Below are 20,391 nucleotides of genomic sequence, written 5' to 3' on the forward strand. Positions count from 1 at the left end.
TCAATTTAGTCCCTCGTTATAAAAGTGTTTTGAATTAGTCCTAACTTTTAAAATAGTGGGTCAGATTGGTCCTTTCTGTTAAATATAAGTTAACAAAATTAATGGATGATGATGTGACACAACTTAAAGCTAACGAGGGACCAATCTAACACATCAGCTTTAAGCTGTGTCACATCATCATCCATTAATTTCGTTAACTTATATTTAACGAAAGGGACCAATCTGACCCACTATTTTAAAAGTTAGGACTAATGTAAAACACTTTTATAACGAGGGACTAAATTGAGATTTTTCAACCAAAGTGGGGACTAAATTGGCTATTAAACCTAAAATAAACTTAGAAATGGCGACAAAAAGGTCAGGATAGATTTCAACTTCAAGAAAACTCCTACCAATATCAAATTAGAAAATGATAGTGAGTCACTGATACCCTGACCTAGAGCCAATTGATGGTGTTCTAACCAAAACTGACCTGACGATGACCCAACCAAGGCCGAGGTGAAGAAAGACTACAATGAGAAGAAATATAGATTTGAAAGAGAAACATGAAGAAATTCAAATTCTTATTTTGTTGATGGAATTTGAAATTATTTAATTTTAAGTAATTAAATTACTCATAAATTCATAGAATTTGAATTTCTTTTATAATTCCCTATCCAAAAAACATATTGTTTGAACATTAAACGTTTCAAATTCTCTATAAAAATGAATTGCCCTCTAAGAATATAATAACAAAATTCATATATTTCAAAGGTATACATCACTAAAAGAAAATGTATTGAGGCCCAACATTAAAAAACTAAAGTGTAAAGTGAATTTGTATTGATTTATATACCATAATTTGGTTATATTTCATGTAAGATTTTCAACAACCACATTGGTTTTGATGCATATCAATGAAAGCTTCCAAACCAACAATGAAGTTTGTTATAAAATCATGTAAAAGTGATTTTGACTTAAACCAGTGTAAATCAATCCTTACCTCCTCTTTCTATTAACTCGGACACGCATACGAGATTCATTAATATATTCTCACTTGTCTTTAAGGATTACACTATAAAGCTAGACATACTCTTCCTTTTTGTAATTTCAATCCAACACTTGTTGTATACAGGGCATTATTTTTCAGAAAGTCCTATCTAAAGAGTGCAAAAGTTTTAATCCAAAAAGCCAGCTTGTTCATGCACTTGCAGTTCATCTCTCTTTCTAATCCAGAATTTTCCCACACAAATCCTCACCCATAAAATTAGGAAACCCAGGGACAGTAAACAACTAAAAAGGAATTAGTAATATAATAACAACGCAAAAGAACAAAGTTTCTCAACATAATCAAAGATCTTGGAAAGCATGCCTCAAATGAAAATTTAGAGGATCCACAATTGTAAAGAAGACTATTCAGAGCTTTCTTTGCATCAACACTTTTTTGACGGGTAATGAATTTGATTCTGAAATTCACTTTTCCATCATGAGCAACTCTATTAATAATTATATTGATGTCAAAGAAGCATGGTTTTCACAATTATAGCAGTATAAGGAAACACAAGCAGAAAATCCTATGACAGTGCTAAACTACACGCTTAGCAGATTCCTATCTACATTTGTTATGAATTGCATGTCACTAGAAACTTCCACTGCATCTCATAGTTAAAAAATCCCTTGAGCTTCAGAAATGAGAAATCAATAAATTCTGAGTAGGAGTGAGGCACACTCTAATACACACAAGACTAAATATTTGCCCAGCAATAAAAGCAAGCTTGCACTTAATTTGAGTAATCGGCTGTTGTATGTTTATAACTTGTATCACGAAAAAAATATCATTGACCATAACATTAGAACAGTTGAATTTGAAAGGTAAATTTCAAGGTCGACTTCGGCATCTTTTGCGGTGGCGAAAAGCTCGGCGACGATGTTGCCATTCTCGTTCTTCCAATTGCTGGAATGTGCCAAATAGTCGATGTAAATATTAGGGCCACAATTTCAATAGATTCTACATAATATTATAATTATAAAATAATGAATTTTACTTATTCTAAAAAATAAACTTACAAAATTATTATTTTTATTAATTTATTAAATAAAAGTATAAGTTATTAAAATTTATATGTAGGTTATACATATGGTCGTAAATATGCAAGTCAAATGTTATGCAAGATAGGATGGGTTAACTCTACCCATATTTTGTGGGTCTAATGCGAGATAGGTCAAAGTTGGACAAATCAACTCACATTCTCATCCCTACACACAAACAAAAGCACAATTAGGTGATTAATTTTTTTTTTCATGATAAAATTACATATATCAATAGTACACTGTTTGCTTGATTCAATTTAAAAGTATACAAAAGTATAATTAAAAATATAATTAAATGTGTTTTTTTCTTAAACTTTAATATAAATTTGAATTTGTGTTTGTCCTAATCTTTGATAGAAACCTTAAAAATAAAGGGTTAAATAACTTCGATTTGAAATTAGAATATGTCATTGTTTGAACCTTTAATATATTTTAGTTTTTAAACTTTAAAAGTAGATGAATATAACATTTTTAATCCAATTATATTAAATGTTTTTTACGATGTTGAAGTGAAAATATGTCAATCAATATAAACAAGTCAAAATGCATTAATTCATTTTTAAATTTTGAAAACCAAAATGTATCAAAGTTTCGAACTAAGACGATTTTTAATTTCGCGTCAAAGTTCAATAACTAAAACATATTTAAGCCCCAAAAATAAATAGATATAATTTTAGTAACTTTAAATTTTTTTACACATCAGACTACATTTTAAGTTGAGGGTTGATTGGTTTATATTGGTTGTTACATTCCTACACAAATATTAATCTAAAATATGCTTAAAATAAAAATAATGTCTTCGAATAAGATGATTACATCTATTATTTTTTAAGTTTAGAAACTAAAATATATTAAAATTTAAAAAATAAAAAAAATTCAATTTTACATTCAAATTTAAGAATTAAAATCCTATTTAACCTCCAAACTACGCTAAGTTAAGGTATAACCATTGACTTATATTTGCGGAATGAATTTAAATATTTGTCTTCAGTTAGAGGAGTAGACTTTTTATAGTAGAAAATAGTTTGTAATGAGAAAAATAGGTTTCTGTATGATCTTCCAAAACAAAAATAAAGAGAATTTAGTTTTTTTTTCACCTGAATGGGAAGTTTAAATAATAAGCAAGGGGTGCTAATAGTAGGGCCCATATACTTTTTTCAGAGCATGTGTTGTTTGGGTATTCCGTGATTTCTGCAATACAGGAGAGGCAGAGGAGGCTAGCGAGACAACCTCGGCGCGGTTGTGGTCTAACATCAAACACCCAAGAACTGTTCTCTTCAAACGACGCCGTTACAGCAGAATCCTTCAACTTTGGTCGCACTCTAATTCCCGATATGCAATTAGCACAATGGCGAAACTTGTCGTCTCTAAAGACTCGCGTTATTCCCTCTCTCTCGCATTTCTCCGAGTTTCATTCCACTCCTTGTACCTGTCAAAATTGGAAGAACAAATTCAGCTCCGTAAGTTTTTTTTTTTTTTTTTTTCTGATTTCAAAAGGCGATTTTCTCTTCCTGTTGAGCTGTGTCGTTCTTTTTCTTGATATTATATTGAGTTTGGGTTGGTTATGTATCATCTTTTTCTGTTTGGATTGTTTATGTTCTCGTTTCTTCTTGGATGACTTATTTGCACTTTACTAGCTATGAGAAAGTTTGGAAATTAATACAACGCTTTATATTTTCTCCTGCAGCATATAGGAAAGGGTCAACAACAACCATCAAAGGTATACATTTGGAGCATATAACTTTAGCCCCTATATTTCTAGATTTTTTCGGTAATTGTAGGAAGTTTATTCAACCGTGCCTTTTATGGATTGTAAAATCATGAAGTATTATTCAAAGGAGTGTATTTTGGTATTTTAAATTTCTCCTTTGATACAATGGTTAGTTAGTTACCTTTTAACTAGTTTTATACAAGTCAAAAGCTTTATCATGTTAATATGATGACGATGAAGCCTCCTGCATTCTGAGCTGGAGAAAAAGTTTAACTGCAATGCAGAGATTCTATTGGTACTGGTTTCCAGCTGCCAATGGTGAATTATTTGCACAATTCAGTTGTGAATAGTACTAGAATCATTTTCTAATCGTCATTTATTTAGGACAATGACAGATAGCTTGTGAGAGTTTTAGATCTTAGGTTTTACAGAATTTCCTAATATGAAAATATCTGAACCCTGAACTAAACAAACAGAGGGCAGCAATTATGATGAATAGAGCAATTTAGTCACTTTTACTTGAATGCCACTTGTACATATTCACACACGTCAATCCCTAAGTTGACTGGAACCTGTTAAGCTTTTTATGTAAGTTGAAGTTTTTGTACACCTTAAGTTAGGCATGCGGTGAAACTGCTATTATCATTTAACCTTTGTAGATAATTGAGCCAAGTCCTAACTAGAAAGAAAATCAGAGAAGGGTTGAGAGGAGGAAAGATATACGCACATATACAAGCTGTACCACATTCTTCAGTTTTTACTGTTTTCTTTGACTACACTTAGTGTGCTTAGTTAAGATATGACATTCTGTTTTATAAACCCCATGACTTTCAAATTCAATTTATCTAATTTTATGGTTAATGATACTTTTTTGGTGATATAAGTTACAAACAAACAATAGCCGATTACTCAAATTAAGGGCAAGCTTGTTTTATTGCTAGGCACATATTTAGTCTTGTGTGTATTAGAGTGTGTTTCACTCCTACTCAGAATTTCTTGATTTCCCATTTCTGAAGCTCAAGGAATTTCTTAACTATGAGATGCAGTGGAATTTTCTAGTGACATGCAATTCATAACAAATGTAGATAGGAATCTGTTAAGCTTGTAGTTTAGCGCTGTCATAGTTTTTTCTCCTTCTGTTTCTTTATACTGCTATAATTGTGAAAACCCTGCTTCTTTGACATCAATATAATTATTAATAGAGTTGCTCATGATGGAAAAGTGAATTTCAGAGTCAAATCAAATTCATTACCCGTCAAAAGCGTGCTGATGCAAAGAAAGCTCTGAATAGTCTTCTTTACAATAGTGGATCCTCTAAATTTTCATTTGAGGTATGCGTTCCTAGATCTTTGATTATGCTGAGAAACTTTGATCTTTTGCATTGTTATTATATTACTAATTCCTTTTTATTTGTTTATGGTCCCTGTGTTTCCTTAAAATTTTCTGGGTGAGGATTTGTGTGGATAAATTCTGGATTAGAAAGAGAGATGAACTGCAAGTGCGTGAACAAGCTGGCTTTTAGGATTAAAAGTTTTGCACTCTTTTACACTGGTTTAAGTCAAAATCACTTTTACATGATTTTAAAACAAACTTCATTGTTGGTTTGGAAGTTTTCATTGATATTCATCAAAACCAATGTGGTTGTTGAAAATTTTACATCCACTAGACATATGATCAAATTATAGTATATAAGTCAATACAAATTCACTTTACACTCAAGTTTTGTAATGTTGGGCTTTAATTTATTTTCCACGAGTGATATATACCTTTGAAATATATGAAATTTTTTTATTATATTCTTAGAGGGCAATTCATTTTTATAGAGCATTTGGAATGTTTAATGTTCAAATATGTTTTTTGGATTGGGAATTATAAAAGAAATTGAAATTCTATGAATTTATGAGAGTAATTTGAATACTTAAAACTAAATAATTTCAAATTCCACCTACAAAATAAGAATTTGAAATTCTTCATACTTCCCTTTCAAATCTATATTTCTTCTCATTATAGTCTTCCTTCACCTCAGCCTTGGTTGGGTCATTGTCAGGCCAGTTTTGGTTAGAACACCATCAATTGCCTCTAGGTCAGGGTGTCGGTGGGTCACTATCGTTTTTTCAATTGATATTGGTAGGAGTTTTCTTTAAGTTGAAATCTATCCTGACTTTTTTTTTTTTTTACTTCTAAGTTTATTTTATATATGTTAGTGTTATTTTTCAACTGACTTTACTTAGATAGTTATAGTTTTCTTTGTTAACATTAGTAGTTTTTCATTTTTACTGATGTTAAACATATTTAGGTATGTCAATCGAAATTATTTTTAGTTGATGTTATTTAAGGTTGTCTTTCAACTAAGTTGTTTAGAATGCTAGTTAGAATTATTTCTTGATCAAAGTTAATAAGGGTTTTCTCAACAAACCATAGGAGAATTGTTTTTCGATTAATGTTATGTTGGTTTTTTGTTGACACAAATGAAACTAATTTTTTATTACTGTAAATTATGGTTTTTTATTGATGTTGGTGGGAGTTAGTTTCTGGTTGATATTATTGAGAATATTTATTCATTGATGAAGGCATGAGTATTTCTCGGTTGATTTTTATTGGGGTTTTTTGGACTAATGTTAGTGGGAGTATTTTTCGGTAGATGTTAGTTAAATTTTCTCAGCTAAGTTTATAATGGTTATCTTTTTATCGATGTCTACAATGATTTTTTTTACTGACACCATAGTATTATTTGGTGGTAATTAAAATACTTTATATTTATATAAAAAAACTTCAATACTTTTGAACTGAATGAAAGCAATTCAGATTTAATGTGTTTGATTTGTTTAGAAATTATAAAGTTCCCTCTCCAAACACAAGATAAAACTAATATACTATCCAGAAAGGTGTCAAATGTCAGCATTTTCTGATCTGTTTACCTTTGAAATTGAGTTTTGGTTATTTTGGTGGTGAGTATTTTCATGTTGATGTTATATGATTTTTTGGACGCTTAACAAGGCCCATTGCTCTAGTCGCAGTTAAAACTAATTGAAACCTACATGTTGTTGAGTATTGTCTGTCAATAATTCCAATCCATTTTAGAAATAGAATAAGACCCCTTTCTCTAATATGCCATGAAGAGTTGCTGCAGAATTACTCTCTCCCTCTTCAGCTAACATCATTGTGAGGTTAAGGAATGAAACTATATTTACCAAAAACGGCCACTCAATCTTTTTCATGCATTTCCAAGTTGTTTTTGCTTTACTTAATACGTTTCATTGTGTTCTATTTGTTTTTATTACAATTGCTAACTGTCAATTTATGATGACAAGTATGAAGGCCTAGGTAGGCATTCCAATAAAGGTCAATCAAAGTCTGGTCAGCGGTCTGGTGGAAAACCACAAAAGAAAACTAAACGTGAGTTCTTTTTCAGCTCAAGTTTATAGTGCATTTTGTCATTTCTTTTTTAATTTTCTCAGCTTTTCTTCCCCAACCCACCCTCAACTGCATGTCTGTGTGACAGGACCACCAGAAATACAGAAAACCTTCAATATATGCTCTTGAAAGACTTTATTTAGAACAGAAGTTTTGTCAAGGTGACAGGATTACAACAATGCCTCCTAGGTACAAAGGTCTTTCGAGAGGACCTTAGCTCTCCCAAAACCCCTTTTCCTCCAAAACTGCTAACAATAACCTAAAAACAGACTATATATACTAGTCTGTTACAACCGGTTATAGCTACAAGTGGTTATAACTACCTCCTTTATTTATTTCTTCTAGTATAGACTTCCCCACTGAACCTATCAATACCCCGCCCTTGAAGTTTCACCTTGTCCTCAAGGTGAAAGTCTGGAAATTTTGTGTTGATGACATTTGCATATTCCTAACTCATCTCGGGGAGTTGCTGCCATTTGAGCAAGACTTCTAGTTCGCCTGCTGCATTCCTTCATCTGTCAAGCAACTTTTCAGCATAACTTCTAACATATATTCCTTGGACAACATAGGAGGTAAAGGTTGAGAGCATGGCACATTACTCACTGCTGGTTTGAGTAAAGATACATGAAAGACAGGGTGAATACAGTTGTGTTCTGGCAAGAGTAGTCTATAAGCAACCTTACCAATTTGTTCCACCACCTGATAAGGTCCATACTAGCGTGGGCTCAATTTTTCATTTGGTTTTCTTGCTAAAGATTTGAATCTATACGGTTGAATCTTTAAGAAAACCCAATCTCCATTATAAACCACATCCCTTCTGTGTTTGTCAGCTTGCAACTTATTTTTCTCCCTTGCTTTGCACAAATTATCCTTCGACTTTTTCAAAATGCCATCCCTTTCTTCCTGCATCTGATTAACACTCTCCACCTTGGATGGGATTGTTATACCTTTCAAAGTGAGAGGTGGATCACATCCATATGAAGCCTTGAATAGTGCCATTTGTGAAGAGGTGCTGTAATTGGTGTTAAACCAAAATTCAGCCCAAGGCAGCCAAGTGGGCCATTGTTTTGGTTGAGGCCTGACATACACCTCAAATATGTTTCCAAACAACGATTTATAGCCTCTGTTTAACCATCCGATTATGGATGATGAGTCATCTTGTAGTTCAATTTAGTTCCTGCTTGTTTAAAAATCTCCCTCCAAAATTGGCCAAGGAAAACCTTGTCTCGGTCTAACACAATGGATGAGGGAAAACCGGTCTAACAGAATGGATGAGGGAAAACCATGTAAACGAACAACTTCCTTCACAAAAAGTTGACCCACCTCCAATGCTGAATAAGGATGAGATAAAGCAAAGAAATGAGCATATTTTGTGAATTTGTCCACCACAACAAAAATGGTGTCTTTTCCCTTTGCTTTTGGTAGTCCTCCAATAAAATCCATGGAGATATTTATCCATACTTGTGTCGGAATAGGCAGTGGCTGCAGTAATGACGTAGGGGACAGTGTCTTAGTTTAATTCCTTTGGCAAACTTCGCATTGCAAGAAAAATTGTTTTATGTCCTTCCACATGCCCTCCCAATATAAAACACCTGCAACTCTTTGAAGAGTATGAAAATAACCACTTGTCCTCCCATGGGTGTTTCATGTAGCTCCTTAATAATGATAGGAATTCGGGAATAATTAGCGGGTAACACTAATTTACCATGATAATACAGTCTTCCTTTTCTGATCTAATAATGAGGGTGAGCAGTAGGATCCACTAGTAAATTTGTCATAATGCCACTCAACTTCATATCTATCCGCATCTCATCTTCCCAATCTTCCCAATCTTGGGGTTTTAACAAAGAGATACTGCTGAAATGAGCAATTCTGGATAAGTATCAGCCATAGTGTTTCTCTTCCAGGCCTATCTGATTTCAAAATCAGATCCAATTGATTTTGATGCTCATCTGACTTCTTCCGTTAAAAGCTTCCGCTCTGTCAGAAATTTTATGCTTTTCTGATCTGTTATAATCATGAAACGAGGCCCTAACAAATAATGCCTCCATTTATTAAGTGCTTGTATAGCAGCCATTAACTCCCTTTCATAAACCGATTTGTTTTGAGCACGGTCTGAAAAAGCCTGGCTCCAAAAAGCTAGTGGTCTACTTTCTTGAAGAAGGACTGCACCTAACCCCTTGCTTGAAGCAACTACAAAAGGTTTCGAAAAATATGGAATGGCCAAAGTGGGTAATCGTGATAGAGCTTCCTTTAGGATTTCAAAAGCCCTCTGAGCATCCATATTATATTGAAACCCATCTTTCTTCAATAACTGTATCAAAGGCTTTGCAATTTTTCCATAATCTTGCACAAACTTCCTATAATAACATGTAAGGCCCAAAAATCCACGTAAAGTAGTCTTTTGGAATCAGCCACGTCCACATTGCTTCTATTTTTTAGGGTCAGCAGATACACCTGCACCCAAAATCACATGACCCAAATATTTGATGCTAGCTTGGCCAAAAGTAAATTTTTTTCTGTTGACCTGCAAGTGATGCTCACACGGCTGCTGTAAAACTTGGGATAATGTAAATTAATGTCATCAAAAAACACTAGGACGAATTTCCTGAGAAAGGGTTTTAGAACCTCATTCATTAACGATTGAAAGGTAGCAGCAGCATTGGTCAGCCCAAAAGGCATGACAAGGAACTCATAGTGGCCTTCATGAATCCTAAAAGTTGTCTTGTCAATATCTCCGTCCTTCATTCTAATCTGATGGTAGCCAAATTTAAGATCAAGTTTAGAGTGTTAGGATATTTATCCTATTTTATCATCATTATAGTGTGTCAAGGGTTACCCTATTTATCATGATTATATTGTGTCTAGGATTACCCTATTTATCATGATTATATTGTGTCTAGGGTTACCCTATTTATCATGTATTTGTGTATCAATTTATTCTTATAAATAGAAGATTGTGAGAGGGATCAATTAAGCCCTCAAGAATTATTTCTTTTCAATCTTAAGTTGGTATCAGAGCGGGTCGATCCCGCTCTGGTTTCTGTCTCGTAATATATATCTGTTCAGCGCCACAGTTCTTCGTCGCCCGCCGCTGCCCGCCGGCCACCGTCGCCGCCGCCGGCCACCGTCGTCCGTCGCCGGCCGCCGTTCACCGCCCGCCGTTGCCGGCCACCGGTCGTCCATCACTGTCACAGTTTCCTTCGTCTAAACCCTTAGGGTTTTCTTGTTCCTCGCTAGTACTATTTGTCTTCTTCAGAGATGGCGTCTGGCAGTACTCTTTCCTTCTCTGGAAGTCCATCAATTACCTCCGAGAAGCTAAATGGAAAAAATTATCTATCATGGTCTGCTGCGGTTGAAATGTGGTTCCTCGGCCAAGGGCATTATGACCACCTTGAGCGAGATGGAAGCCATGTGCCTATTGAAAAAGCTGCTCAGTGGAAACAAGCAGATTTCCAGTTGTGTACCCTGTTATGGCAATCAGTGGAACCCAAACTTCTTGTATCTTTGAGGGCTTTCAAAACTTGTCACTCCTTTTGGAAGAAAGCCCAAAACATTTATGCCAACGATATTCAACGTCTCTATGACACTACGAACAAGCTTGCATCTCTTAAAATGGCTGACCATGATATGGTGTCCTTCATGGCTGAAGCCCAATCTGCTGTCGAAGAACTTAGGATGTTTTTGGAAGTAGATCCATTAGAGGATATCAAAAAGAAACTAGACAAATTTTACATGGTGTTGATCCTTCGTGCCCTACATCCCGATTTTGATCATCTCAGAGATCAACTTCTAACTAGTCATGAGGTCCCCTCTATGGAAACATTGACCACTCGCCTTCTGCGTGTCCCGGTATCTCAAACTCAAGAAGCGCATGAACTAGTGGAACCATCTGTCATGGTTGCCACACGAGGAAGAGGAAGACGTGGCACTAGAGGAGGAGGACGAGGAGGTCGGGGACGTACTCAATGCACATATTGTAAAAGGATGGGTCATACTCAAGAGAATTGCTACTCCTTACATGGTTTCCCTTCCAAAACCGCCAATACTTCGAAAACTGAAACCTCCACTTCTATGTTTTCTGAGGATGAATATCAAGAGTATTTAAGGTTAAAGTCTAACAGCTTGGCACAACCATCTCAATCTCCCAATACATCAACAGCCTGCGTTTCTCAATCTATGGAATGTCAAAATTCATGGGTAATTGACTCAGGTGCTTCTGATCACATTTCTGGTAATAGCTCTTTGTTCTCATCTATTTCCTTTCGAGAAAAACCTCATTTCATAACCCTTGCAAATGGATCTAAAACTTCTTCCAAAGGAGTCGGTCATGTTTCTTTGTCTCCCTCCCTCAATCTCAACTCAGTCCTTTTTGTCCCTAATTGTCCTTTTAATTTAATTTCCTTAAGCCAGTTGACTAAAATGTTAAATTGTTCAATAACCTTTGATCATAAATCTTTTGTTATACAGGAGCGTGGTTCGGGGAGACAGATTGGAGAAGGATATGAAGCTGGCGGATTATACCATTTTGGATCTCGTCCAAGGGTGTCTTGTGTTGCTGCTCCTAATCCTAAAGTGCTACATGATCGACTTGGCCATCCTCATTTGTCCAAATTAAAAAAGATGTGTCCTGAACTTAGTGGTCTCCAAACTTTAGAATGTGAGTCATGTCAATTAGGAAAACATGTTAGATCTTCCTTTCCTAAAAGGTCTCAATCAATATGTAATTCTAGTTTTTCCATCATGTGGATATATGGGGACCTAGTCGTATCTCCTCCTTTGGTTTTAGATATTTTGTTACCTTTATTGATGAATATTCAAGATGTACTTGGGTTTATCTTATGAAAAATCGTTCTGAATTGTTAGCTATCTTTACATCCTTTTTGAATGAAATCAAGAATCAATTTGGTCAAGTAATCAAAATATTAAGAACTGATAATGCAAAAGAGTATTTCTCATCCTCCTTTTCTGCCATCTTGAGTTCCCATGGTATCTTACATCAGTCTACTTGTCCTCATACACCACAACAAAATGGTATAGCAGAACGAAAAAATAGACACTTGGTTGAAACTGCTCGTACCCTTTTGCTTGGTGCCCATATTCCTGTCCATCACTGGGGGATGCCATCTTAACTGCATGTTATCTTATTAATAGGATGCCCTCCTCCTCTCTTGATAATAAAGTCCCTTTCTCCATTTTGTTTCCTAATGATCCTCTCTTTCATACATCTCCCCGAGTGTTTGGCTGTGTATGTTTTGTTCATGACATGTCTCCAGGTCTAGACAAACTCTCCGCTCGCGCTCTCAAATGTGTCTTCTTAGGCTATTCTCGACTTCAAAAAGGATATCGGTGTTACTCTCCTGAAACTAAGAAGTATTACATGTCTGCCAATGTCACATTCTTTGAACAGACTCCTTACTTCTCTCCATCTGTTCAGGATGTTTCTATCCTCCAGCAAGTCCTTACTCCTTATTAGAAAGTGAGTTTAAGCCTAACTCAACCCCACAAAACCGGCTTGTAAGGTGAGGTTTGCACCTCACTTATATATTATAAATTGGCCTTATCTCTAGTCGATGTGGGACTTCCAACACACCCCCTTCACGCCGAGGTATAGACATCTCGTGCGTGATAGTAGAAATTGGGTGGTCCAATAGCGGCCCGATTGCGGGTGGAATAGAAGAATAGAATGCCCACTTAGAACTCGCTAGGATAGGCACTAACCATAGCTCTGATACCATATTAGAAAGTGAGTTTAAGCCTAACTCAACCCCACAAAACCGGCTTGTAAGGTGAGGTTTGCACCTCACTTATATATTATAAATTGGCCTTATCTCTAGTCGATGTGGGACTTCCAACATAGAGAAAATGGTTGTTCCTACTAATTCATCTAACAACTCCTCAATTATTGGAATTGGAAATTTATTGGTGATTGTCAGCTTGTTAAAAGCCTTGTAATCTATACAAAATCTCCACCCACCATTCTTTTTCCTCACTACAATTATAGGACTAGAATAAGGATGGATGCTCGGATGATGCCAGCCATCAATATCTCACTAATTAGCTTTTATATTTCATTCTTCTATTGGTGAGAATATTTTGTAAGGCCTCAAATTAGGAACGGAAGCCCCTTCTCAAAGATGAATAGCGTGATCTTGCTGCCTCTTTTGGGGTAGGCCTTCTAAACTTTGAAAAACGTCCGTGTATGAAGTTAATAGCCAATCTACTTCTATTGGCACTGTAGTTGAACCCTCTGCTATATCCATCCCCCTGACTGCCTCCACCAAATACCCTGTATCTCCTTTTTTCAATTCAGTGATCAATCTCTTGAATGAAATGGCTGTGGTAGGAAAAGTTGGGTCTCCTAACACGTGATTTGATTACCTTCTCCACCAATAGTGAGCTGTAACTTTCTAACTTTCCAAAATCTGCCTTTCCTTCACCCAAACTAGCTAACCATTATAGGCCAAGAACAATATTTGCCCCTCCAATATCAAAGATAAAGAATTCTTGACAAATCCTTATTCCTTGAATTTCCAACATCAATTTTGTGCATTTTCCTTGGCATTTTAGTTTTCTACCGTCACCTACTTCCACCACATATGTAGGAGTATCAACATATGCCAGCCCACATCTTCCCATTAATTCTTTGGAAATAAAATTATGGGAAGCCCCACAATCTATCACCACAATGACTTGTTCTTGACCAATGTGTCCCCAAACCTTCAATGACTTCTTGGTGGTTAGGCCAGCTAAGGTAAACATGGACAGCTGCATGGCTTTTGCCTCTTCCACCTCAATCTCTATGTTTGTATCTTCTTCCAGCCACTCTTCTTACTCTTCTTCTGTAATTAAAAGCATGTGAAATTGCTTGTTGCAACAAATATGATTAGGACTATACTTTTCTTACATCTGAAGCATAATCCTTTTTCGATTTTGTCTTGCATCTCCTCATCTGTCAGACGCTTATAAGATGATCCCCTACTGCGATTTGAACCTTAGTTTTGTCCCAGAACATTCACAGCCATTTGAGGATGTCCTTCTCGAGCAAAACTCCTAGTAATCCAATTTAATTAGGATCTCGTAACAGGCTTGGTCTCTACTGCTCCTTTTCCCTTGGATACAATTTTAATTTTGTCTTCAACCATTTGAGCTTTCCTCATCATATCAGCCAAATTAGAAGGTTCATACAACTTAACCTCAGCCTTGATCTCTTCTTTTAACCCATTCAAGAATATTCCAATTAGATAATCTTGATTCATTCCTTTTAGGAGTCCTGCATATTGCTCGAATTGTTCCACATATTTCTCTACATTCCCTATCTGATGTAACGCCAGTAAAACTCAACAGGATTCTCGAGTATGTTGGGTTGGAAACGTTGCACCATTGCTATATTGAAAGATTCCCAAGTGGGAGATGGGTTGCAAGATTCCCACCATTGATATCGGATTAAAGCTTTTCCTTCCAAAGCCACCATCACTGCATGCATTCTTTCAATTTCAGAGACTTCTTGCAAACAGAAATATCTGTTCAATCTATTAGTCCAGCCAAATGCATCTTTCCCTGCAAAGATTGGAATGTAGTTTACATCACCTTGAACCTCCCTGCATCTTCCAATCTTGCTCATTGTCTCCTGACGTACAGGCTGAAAACACATTCTGATTTGACCCAGACGCCGCAGTGCATGTTATCTTTTCCACCACACCCGACAACCCACTGATTAAATTTTCCATCCGTTTCAAACGTTCATTTTGCACTTGTCCAATCTTTCTCTATCACGCTCAAATTCTTGAAACAAGCATTCCAAAGTCTCTAATCTTGAATCTATTCTGGTTTTAGCCATAAGCCCTTACGCTGCCACCACAGGGCCAAGAAAGGAGCTCTGAATACCAATTGATAGGACCACCAGAATTACATAAAACCTTCAAGACAGGTTCTTGAAAGACTTTATTTAGAACAGAACGGTTTTGTCAATGTGAAAGGATTACAACAATGCCTCCTAGGTACAAAGGTCTTTCGAGAGGACCTTAGCTCTCCCAAAACCCCTTTTCCTTCCAAACTCCAAAAACTGCTAACAACAACCTAAACACAGACTATATATACTGGTCTGTTACAACCTATTATAGCTATTGGAGGTTATAACTACCTCCTTTATTTATTTCTTCTAGTATAGACTTTCTCACTGAACCTATCACCATGCTTGTTAGGGTTTCTTGTTCTAGTGACAAGTTGACAGTCTGTGAGATTTTGAAATATTATATACACATGGCAAAGCGATAAATGACTGAAACCTCTTATTATAAATTTTAATACCAAAAGCTGGCCCCCTATTTTTCTTGTCAACGATTGTACTCCTATAATATACCCTATTTTCAGTTATATTTGTAACATTTCAAATCTCAGGAAATATATGTATTTCACCTAAGTATCCGTTTAATGGATTTTTTTGTCAGAAAGTACACTTTTCCAGCAATACTTTTTCGTTTAAAGTGCAGTTGTTATAGTTAAAAGTTGGCACTCTTAGTCATCACAATTTATTATTTGATCATTGCTCAGACTGGTAAACAATCTGATCAGACAATGAAGATGTTTTGCTTTGCCATCTGGGACTTCTTTGTGCGACTGTCTTTAAATCAGCATTTTGTTTACTTTCTTTCCACTGATCTCCACTATATATGTTCAGGAAAAATCAGAAGAGAAAGTTTCTCTGAGGACTTTGATAGCCAACCTGAGCAAATATTCCATGCAACATACGGTAACAAGTGTTATACTTGGTCTTATAGCAATTGGAGCGGTTGTTCTTTTGAACATTCCACATCGGGGTTTGAATGGAGGGAACATTCAAATAGGACAAACAAGTGGAAAAATGAAAGCGATGTTGAGCAGGATGATGATGACTCGTGTTGTGTGGGGTCAAGTTCCGATAGAACTATTCTTGGTCTGCCTCCAACAGGTCCATTAAAGATTGAAGATGTTAAAAATGCGTAAGTGCTTCAGGGCTTCTGCTCAGTGCAAGATCTTATAGCAAGCATAAAAGATAATGTACACACAATATAAACTGCTGATATCTGTTTATTTCCCTTGTAGTTTTCGGTTATCAGCTTTAAAATGGCATCCTGATAAGCATCAAGGCACTTCCCAGGTGAGTTTGAAATATTCTTTTGACCAAGTTTGAAATACATGTTAGACTCATGGAATTGACTATTTAGGGCGCAAAATTCTGCATTAGCTACATACATGATCCATCCCGAACTACCATTTTTATATTGAGTCATCTTGATGAATATACTTTGAGCACAAAAGTAGTTGCCAAGTACTGTGAAATTGGTATCATGTATGCCATCTCAGCCATCTGTATCTCTGGTGGCTTTTATGGTGTACCTTCCCACGAAGGGTGCACCAGTAGTTCTACTAATATTTGCCATTGATTAAAATGACTCTTGCATCAAAGGTTAATACTTAGTTCACTACTTATAATTTGTTAAACAGATTTTTTTTAACTTAATATTTATAAAAGGTCTCCCAAGAAATGGAAATTGTTTACCAGCCCTTCAAAATACAGGGAAAAATGGGAATTAACAAATGTCTGTGATGGGTTGCTGAGAAAATAGGTCTTTTGCATCTGTTTAGATTGTGGTAGAGGGGTGGTGCAACTACAGGTAACATTTTCCGGTGATGTGGTTTAGGATTCTCCAATCAGAGATTGTGCCCAGTTGCAGAAAAAGGTTGGGAGTAGTGATTTTTGGTCAACCTTCTCATGCCCTCGTTGCAAAGTTGCATTAGACATGAAAACGTAGTAGTTCATGTTTACTCATTTTCCATCAATTTCGCGTAGCTCTGATGGTCATTGGTTTCCAATGTTTGCAAAGGGACAAATGAAAATTTATTTCCATATATTTAGGATGAATGACAAATAAAGTATAGGTTTTACTCGGCATTGTAAAAACTTATTTGTCAAGTGTTCTTAAGGTTCTCCATAAAAGCAACTTTCATTTTGTATCTTTTTGGTTATCATTTGTGCTATCTGGTCTCATGCTTGCACTTTACCTTTATGTGATGGCAGGCCATGGCTGAAGAAAAATTCAAACTATGTGTCAATGCATACAAAACATTGTGCAATGCTCTCTCTCCATCTTAGATGGCCATATGGCTTGTTACACCTTACATAAGTGCACACTCTTACAGAAAGAAGTGAACGATTGTTCAGTCACGGAAATTAATTTTTCGCTCCTATGGGGTGGTTTTTGAAATGCTGCGTTGTGTATTGCGATGTGATAATCATTAGACATGACTATTCTTTTAAGAGTAACTACAACAAATCAGTCATCTCAGATGGGTTTGTTAACAGAATTAAATGCAATGGAATCATTCTCTTTTTTTTTTTCCTTTCATCAGGCTTACAGTTTCATGTGTATTTGTTTTCTTTTTTAAATCTTACTTCCTCTGCTGCATTATTCTTGTCTCAATCTTGGAAGAGGATGATCTTTTTCACCTGTCTTTTTAGAGATTTAATAATTTTTTTATTATACTCTTATATATTTTCTAGTTTTTGAATAATTTATATATTTGTTGTTTTAGAAGTAGAGGGGAAAGGGTAAAATAAGAAATTGCAGAGCTATTCTGTTTTTCTATGTTTGAGCAAAATAACCTTAAAATGATAAATGAAAAGAAACGAGAAGTATTTTAATAGGGAACTATTATGTATGGACCAGTTTAAGACTTTCGCAATAACTTTATTTATAGTAAATTTAAATTAACTGATAATATAAATAAATAACCTAGATTAAATGTTAGATTATATTTTATTTTCGATGAAATAAATACAGAACAGAATTTATGAATGAAGTCGCAACAGACTGACTAAACGTTATCTAAAATGTATCATTACGGAAAAGGAAGTGATGGACAGCAATAAAATAAAGTGGTTTCTTTTAACATTACTTACAAGAAATAAAAATTCAAAAGGAGAATCGGCAGAAAGTGGAAACAGAAAGATGGCATCGTCCATTGCTGGTTATCTTGCACTAGTTAGCCAAACGACAAGCACAAAAAAGATATTTTCTATGGTGTTTGAAGGCAACAAAAGAGAGATGGCAAGATGCTGTTGAGAAAGTGGATCAGGACAACAAGGGGGGGTCCCTTTTTGCTCTCTCCTACAACTCCATCATTGCGTGGCTAATTCTTCGCTTGTTGGGAGAAAAAGCCATTCTCAATTCGTGCCTTAATTTTTTGAGTAAAGTTCATTCCTTTGGTTGTACTGTGAGATGGATGATGGACCAAGTAATATTCAAACTTGAGGTCCCAACAAGCAACCAGTTTGCATTTATGCAGATACTTGGACCTGGACCTGTCATCCATAGATCCTTTCATGATGTAATCTATCCATAAGTAGATCATGTTTGAATTCAATTCAAACACGAGTTTACGTTGTGTGGACTTATGCTCTCACCCTCACAGAAGCTGATTCAATATCTTCGACCCTCTTTTTCACAAACACCATCTTGGTTGACACTTTCAAAGATGCATTCTTTTCATTTTTTTCAAACACTAGATACATGAATAAGAATAGAATATACTCATAGGCTACTATAAAGATACAGGTACAGTAATTAGAAAATGACTGTTGGTCTAAATAAAAGTAGAACAAGAAGAGTTACACATGCATAAGGAATGAAGAGAGATTGAAATGAGAATGGATTTGATTTCAGAACTAACACTTGAGAGAGGAAACAAACCAATTCCATCATTCAAATCATACAAAATCTATACCCATAACCATAATTAATTTGGCACATCTCTGTCAATCTCACTAAACTAATAAAAGAGCATCCTTGATTAAAAACACAAAAGAACGACAGAGGAAGAGATCATAAAAGCGTAGATCAAGATTAAGAAACCAAAATGAAGTGCCCAATTCCTCTTAAACTTTCCGAAGTAGCTCTCGGGGGGTTCCTGGTAGTGAATCTCGAACTCCTCATCGGCAACACCATCGTAGTCACCACCGTTGGCGGCGCCGAGCCTGATCTTGATCTCCCGGAGCTTCTCGGTGGCGAGGCCGAGAGTGAGCTTGTGGCAGCGGCGCTGGTACTTGAAGCCGTTGATGCAGCGGAGGGTCTGGGCGACGGAGACGTAGAAGATGAGGTGGGCGATGGAGAGCAGCGTGATGGGGATCCAGCAGTGACGGCATTGGAGGCGCGAGGACTGGGACTGGGCGAGGAAGAGGAGAGCGAGGAAGATGAAGAAAATCTGAAAGAGCTTGTGAAGCTCCTTCTTCTGAAGGTCTATGGCCCGTTTCTTCTCCAGGGTCTTCTCGAAGTGAAGCTGGATTATGGTGTTCAGCGCCTGAAACGCTGTTTCTTTAGACACCGGTTGCTGGTGGTGGTTGCTGTGGTGGTGGTTGTGGTTGTGGCTGGTTTCGTAGTCTGCCATGGATGGAAGCGGAGGAACAAAAGGTGGGTCGTATGGTGTTTGTCCCGACAAGAACGTTGGTACATCGTTTGTGGGGAGAGGTTATTATGCTTCCAACCCAAAACCAAAGGGTTAAAACCTAGTCATTGTCATTCTCACTGTCACAGTAACTAACACTGTTCTTTCTTCTAAGTAACTTTTTTACTTCTCAAACTCTTTTAAACTGTATTTAAAACCTTCCTTTATATTACTAACATCATATACTAAATGCTAATAACATGGTAGCAGTATATTTTTTTTTATGTAATTCAATTTTTATAGCATTATTTAGGTGGTATTGTGAAGCTGTTTATTACAGGAGAGATGGTGGGAATAGTGTAATTAGGCATGTTAGTGTTGGAGATCTGGATACGTTTTTATAGTAGAATTGAAATAGTAAAAGGGTTGGAGTTAGGAATGAAGAGTGATGATGACAGTGTGTTTTGAAGATGAAAGCTTTTAAGCAGTGAGAGAAGAGGGTAGGAATGTAGGTATGTAGATATGTAGGCATGGCAGCAACTGATAAAAGAGATGATAATGGCTAAATATCCGTGTTGCCTTAGCTACACTAACATCTTTTTTTACCATAACTAATAAAGCTAAGTTTTTTAATTAATGATTTTTCCTTCTTACGGAATTGTTTCCATGGTCAACATTTTTCTCTTAAATCTTTCATATCTTTCATAAATTTTCTCACATTTTCAAATTATCAAAACATCACATTTCTCGCACTTTGCTTTTGTAAATCAAAA

At 36.0% G+C, this 20,391-nt stretch overlaps 2 protein-coding genes across 2 annotated transcripts; one reads left to right on the top strand and one right to left on the bottom strand.

Moving 5' to 3' along the window:
* Positions 1-3,211: 3,211 nt before the first annotated feature.
* On the top strand, positions 3,212-17,583 carry LOC124820897 (Chaperone DnaJ-domain superfamily protein). The gene is made up of 7 exons (XM_088106415.1): positions 3,212-3,530; positions 3,758-3,790; positions 5,014-5,112; positions 7,093-7,177; positions 15,876-16,176; positions 16,280-16,334; positions 17,256-17,583. Exons 1-7 carry the CDS (start codon positions 3,405-3,407, stop codon positions 17,328-17,330), a joined length of 774 nt encoding a protein of 257 aa, XP_087962541.1. The 5' UTR covers positions 3,212-3,404; the 3' UTR covers positions 17,331-17,583.
* Positions 17,584-18,863: 1,280 nt separating this feature from the next.
* Positions 18,864-19,863, bottom strand: LOC124849169 (uncharacterized). The gene has a single exon (XM_047327059.2). The coding sequence runs from the start codon at positions 19,619-19,621 to the stop codon at positions 19,028-19,030; it is 594 nt and encodes a 197-aa protein (XP_047183015.1). The 5' UTR covers positions 19,622-19,863; the 3' UTR covers positions 18,864-19,027.
* Positions 19,864-20,391: the final 528 nt, after the last annotated feature.

The sequence above is a fragment of the Vigna umbellata genome, chromosome 2, assembly GCF_029865625.1.
Source record: "Vigna umbellata cultivar VRB3 chromosome 2, Vumbellata_1.0, whole genome shotgun sequence".
NCBI lineage: Eukaryota > Viridiplantae > Streptophyta > Magnoliopsida > Fabales > Fabaceae > Vigna > Vigna umbellata.

Bases quoted from the DNA above. Each gene is read 5' to 3' on its own strand.
- LOC124820897 (XM_088106415.1), top strand. From the start codon at position 3,405: ATGCAATTAGCACAATGGCGAAACTTGTCGTCTCTAAAGACTCGCGTT. The intron at 3,791-5,013 runs GTATACATTTGG...AGTGAATTTCAG, and splicing joins GTCAACAACAACCATCAAAG to AGTCAAATCAAATTCATTAC. The intron at 16,335-17,255 runs GTGAGTTTGAAA...ATGTGATGGCAG, and splicing joins AGCATCAAGGCACTTCCCAG to GCCATGGCTGAAGAAAAATT.
- LOC124849169 (XM_047327059.2), bottom strand. From the start codon at position 19,621: ATGGCAGACTACGAAACCAGCCACAACCACAACCACCACCACAGCAAC.